This window comes from Fonticula alba (assembly GCF_000388065.1).
Source record: "Fonticula alba strain ATCC 38817 unplaced genomic scaffold supercont2.7, whole genome shotgun sequence".
NCBI lineage: Eukaryota > Rotosphaerida > Fonticulaceae > Fonticula > Fonticula alba.
Window position 1 is genome coordinate 844545 of NW_009242977.1, and position 4442 is coordinate 848986.

General features: G+C 67.8%; 2 protein-coding genes across 2 annotated transcripts in view; both read right to left on the reverse strand.

The window, feature by feature from the left end:
- H696_04388 (hypothetical protein) overlaps positions 1-477 on the reverse strand; it is a gene marked incomplete at its 5' end in the record, with an annotated part of 7021 nt that extends 6544 nt beyond the window's left edge. The window contains 3 exons of the mRNA XM_009498264.1: positions 52-88; positions 194-297; positions 471-477. Of these exons, the coding sequence (XP_009496539.1) occupies positions 52-88; positions 194-297; positions 471-477 (148 nt within the window). The remainder of the gene's footprint in view (positions 1-51; positions 89-193; positions 298-470) is intronic.
- A 764-nt stretch (positions 478-1241) lies between these two features.
- H696_04389 (ULK protein kinase) overlaps positions 1242-4442 on the reverse strand; it is a 3900-nt gene continuing 699 nt past the window's right edge. Inside the window, exons 3-6 of the mRNA XM_009498265.1 lie at positions 4242-4371; positions 3920-4128; positions 2233-3763; positions 1242-1998 (exon numbers count right to left, since the gene is read on the reverse strand). Of these exons, the coding sequence (XP_009496540.1) occupies positions 1583-1998; positions 2233-3763; positions 3920-4128; positions 4242-4371 (2286 nt within the window). The 3' untranslated portion in view covers positions 1242-1582. The remainder of the gene's footprint in view (positions 1999-2232; positions 3764-3919; positions 4129-4241; positions 4372-4442) is intronic.

The following is a 4442-nucleotide window of genomic DNA, read 5'->3' on the forward strand; positions in this document are numbered from 1 at the left end:
GGGAGGGAGAGTGGTGTGGCCAAAAGTCGAAGGGGGGAAGGACAAGCGCACCCAGCTCGGCGTCTAGGAAATCGTCGGCCACAACCGTCTGCGGAGCCGGCAAACGGAATAGGGATGGGAAAAGCAGGTCGAGAGATGGTCAATGGCAGGGCAAATGGGACGCGAGGCCGGCAGGCGACAGGCGAGGGCGCACCCGCTTGCGCCGGGAGCGACCGACAACAAAGTCGTCATCGTTGTCGAAGTCGGCGACCCGACCGTGGTCGTCGTCCTCCAGCTGGAGGGCAGAGCGCTTGGACGCTGCGCACGAGCAGCGGAGAACGGCGGAAGGAGGGAGTGAGGGAGGGACACAAAGAATGGCAAGTCAGCAAAGCGTCAGCTTGCACCGGGGGGGGGGGGGGGGACTCTTCATACATGTGACTGTATGTGAGAGAGAGAGAGAGGGAGAGAGGAAGAGAGAGCATAATGCGCACAGGACATCACCGCGACAGTGGGGGGCCGCGGCGGTGGGAAAGGAGGCTCGAGCGCGGCGAGCGGGGCGCCTGAGGGTGCAGCACGGAAGGGCAGGTGCGGGCAGGGAGTGCAGCGGAGAGGGACGCGTGCGGGCGAGGGGCGAAAGAGGGGGCGAGGTGCTGAAGCGCGCGAGCGGGCGCGGGCGCGATGGAAAAGGACAAGGGAGGGAGGAGGGGGGGGGGGGAAGGGGGACTCTGACTGGCGGGTCGGGCGCGACCCCCGGGACTAATGGCCCATCCCCCTTTATACGCATGTGGTGGGAGGCCAACCGACGGCCGCCCCCCGCTCCGTTTCCCCAATATTGGTGTGGTTGTGGACGCGAGCCCGTGTATTTGTCGGCCCTACACCAATCCCAGGCCGGGGAGGGAGCATGGGCCGAGGCGCGCAGACCGGGGGGGATCATTTGCACCCTCGGTCCGAGGAAGAAGCGGAGCAGCAGAGAGAGAGACAACGACCACAGGACAAGGGCCGGGGGACGGGGGGGCGGGGGGGGGGGGGCGATGCACACCGACTGCGCAATCGCCCGGGGTCTAGTGGTCGCCTGGCCGCGCCCGACACACGCGCGCGCGCGCGCGCGCCCGAGCCGAATGGTCCATCCCCAGCCCAGCCCGGCCTCCGCTACCTTGTGCCGACCTGGCGCGTTTGACCGCGGCGCGCAGCCCCCTCGCCTGTGGGCGCGCGTGCGCGCGCAAAAGCCGAACGGCAAAAGGTGCGCGCGCGCGAAGCGAAAATCGCGGGACAGTATCATGTGTTTCGGGGGTGCATTGGCACTACAGACTATGACAAGGACAGAAGATGTGCGCGGAGCGCGGGGGGGGGGGGGGGACCGATCTCCACCCCGCCCCCCCGCCCCCACAGGGGGGAGAGGGAGAGAGGGGGCGGGGACACAGAGGGCAAGAGACGCGATGGACAGGACGAGGGGACCAGGGAAAGCCGGAGAAGACCATGAGAACCGGCAACCAATTGCGCCCCTGCACCACATGATGGCACGCGGCTGGTGGCACCCTCTCTCTCTCTTTCTCTGGCTCGCTCGCTCTCGTGCGCGCCCACAAACGCGCAATGCTCAAACTACCTAGCCCCGGCCGCCGAGGGAGGAACCGGCGGCCCCACCGCCGCCATTGGCCCAGCGCGAGCCGACCGACGAGGAGAACATCGACCCGCCGGCGATCCCCTCACTTCCAGGCCGGAAGATGGCGCTGGCGAGGAATTGCCCCACGAGCTCGTTGAACTCCTCCACAGGCCCCGGCGGCAGCTGCGGGAAGCGCTTGATATTGAAGGCATCCAGGTATAGGCAGGCCACGAGCATGGATTCCAGGGCCGAGCGGTAGACGTCCGCCCGGCGGGCCAGCTGCCGGAAGACATAGGCAAACACCTTGCACCGGAGGAGGGGATCCGCCTCGGACGCACTCAGGTCTACGGCGCTCGGAGCCACGCGGTTCAAGATTGCCCGCGCATCGTGGTTGATCCGGCCGAGGACGCGCATATGATCTGCCACATTGTACACGGGGCGCGGTGCAAGAGGAAACCGGCCGACAGGAGGGAGGAGGGTGTCAGTGTGTGTGGCTGTGTGTGGCTGTGTGTGGCTGTGTGTGTGGCTGTGTGTGGCTGTGTGTGGCTGTGTGTGGCTGTGTGATTGTGGGCGCGCGGGCGCGGGCGCATATGCGCATGCCGCGGCGCCGGCGAGAGGGCACACCGTGAGAGTATGGGGGGAAAAAGACATACCGGGCTCGCCGCCGCTGGGGGCGAACTTTTGCGCCAGGACACGCCCCCAGTGCGACAAAATCAGCGCATACTCGGCCCCGACGTCGCCCAGGGACTGCTCACTCAGGCATTGCTCGGCCAGGCGCTCCATGGTGACGATGGCCTGCATGATGTACTGGGAGCTGAAGTCGATGCGGGAAATGTCGCGGTGGCTCAGCAGAAGCTCCGACCCGAAGGGCATGCCCATGACCGGGCCGCCCATGCCGGAGGCCTTGCCACCGTCGCCGCTGCCATCTCTCCCCCGGCCGGCCGGCCCCGAGGCGACACCGCCATCATCGGCTGCCTCCGGGCCCGGGTAGTCGATGGCCACGAAGTCCGGATCGCATGCCCCATCATCCGGCGAATCCCCCGAGTAGGCATGCTCATCGCCATGCGACATGATGGGCGAGGAGGCCGGCGGGGTGGACGGCCAGCCGGAAGCCGGCACATCGCCCGGCCCAGGTGGATTCCCCCCCGGGAGGGCGCCCGCCAGGGATGGCGTCGCCATCGGTGCCGCCGCGTCGCCGGGCCCGGCGGCCCCCGCCGAGCAATCGGCCACCAGGGGATCGGCCACGCCAGAAGCCGGTGGCCCCTGGGGCGCCCCGGCGTGCTGGTGGTGGAACATGCCCCCGCCGGCGGTGTACGGATGCGACCCCATGCCCCCGATGAGGGCGGCCGATCCGCCAAAGTGCGTCGGCGGCGAGGTCCCGGAGCTGATGTCGCGGAAGACATTTGTCCGCGGGATGGAGCTGGTCCGGCCACGGGGAGCGAAGTTCGGCGCATGGCCCGGCCCCGCGCCACTTACACCACCATTGCCGGCATCGGCCCCGGGATGCCCGGGTCCGGTGGCCAACGGGGGGAAGGGGATCGGCTGCGCCGGGGAAGTGCCCGAGCCGGCCAGCGTGGCCGTCGCCGTGGCATCGGCCCCGGCCGACGACCTGGATGCCGAGGCACCGGGCACATGGGGCCCGGTCGGGCCTCCGCCGGCTGAGGCCGCCGCCGGCGTGGCGGCCCCGCCAGCAGCGGCCGCCGCCGAGCGGTCCGACGAGGTGGACGCCGGAGCCGTCGGCCTCCCCCCGCCGGCCGCCGAGGAAGGATTGACCAATGTCCCGATGAAGGACTCCACCTCTTCCATGCGCAGGCCGCTGGCCTCCGTGGCCAGGGCCGCATATTCCGCCCCCAGGAGCCACTGGTTGATGGCCGCCTCGGGCAGCGACAGCCGGAAGAGCGGCCGCACATTCAGCGTCAGGCGGAGGAAATTCTGCACCTGCCGCGAAGCACCGATCGGGCTGGCCGCCAGATTGTCAATGGCCGCATGGGTCTTGCTTTGGATCTCCTCCAGGATGGGCCGGATGTCCATGCGCTTTTTGAGGGAATTCAGCAGCTGGAAGTTGAGGGCCAAATCGCGGAAGGTGGCCATCAAATGCGCGCCGGTGAGCATGAAGAAGACCAGGCACCCGACGGACCAGATGTCGATCTTGAGCGTGTAATTCTGGAAAGCCACCTCGGGCGCCTGAAGGACATGCCCCCCCAGCAAACGGGCGGGGCGCAGGAAGATGCAGCAGAGAGTGGCGTCAGCATGGGCACCGGTGGGGCAGAGGGCGGGGGGAAAGGGGACAAAGCATGGCCGGGGGGGGTCTCCCCGGCCGGGGGCCCGCCGTGTGCGTACCATGTAGAGCGGCGTGCCGGCCACGGTCATCGGGCAATCGCCCATGTTCGAGGCGATGAGGCTTTTATCTTCAAGCAGGCGCGCCAGGCCGAAGTCCGCCAAGCGGATGCTATACGGCTCGTAGGGGTGCTTACGGGACAGCAGGACATTCTTCGGTGACAGGTCGCGATGGACAAGGCTGGCATTGTGTAGAGCCGAGAGGCCGTCAACTAAGAAGGGCAGGTGGAGAGTCCGCCCACAGGAAGAGAGAGAGAGAGAGAGAAAGAGAGAGTTAACACGGGGAGGAGAAGGTGTGGGAAGGAGGGTGGCGGGAGAGGCGCACTGATTTGGATCGTTGTCAGACGGGCCTGCTCCTCGTTGAGTGGCCCGTGACGAGAAAGGTAGTCACTGAGTGAGCACTTGCAAAGCTCCGTCTCCAGCACGACGAAGCGGGTATCCTGGAAGCGGTAGTCCTGTGTGTGTGTGTGTGTGCGTGTGTGCGTGTGTGAAGGAGACGGGAGGCGGGTAAGCGGCGGAGGGGGGG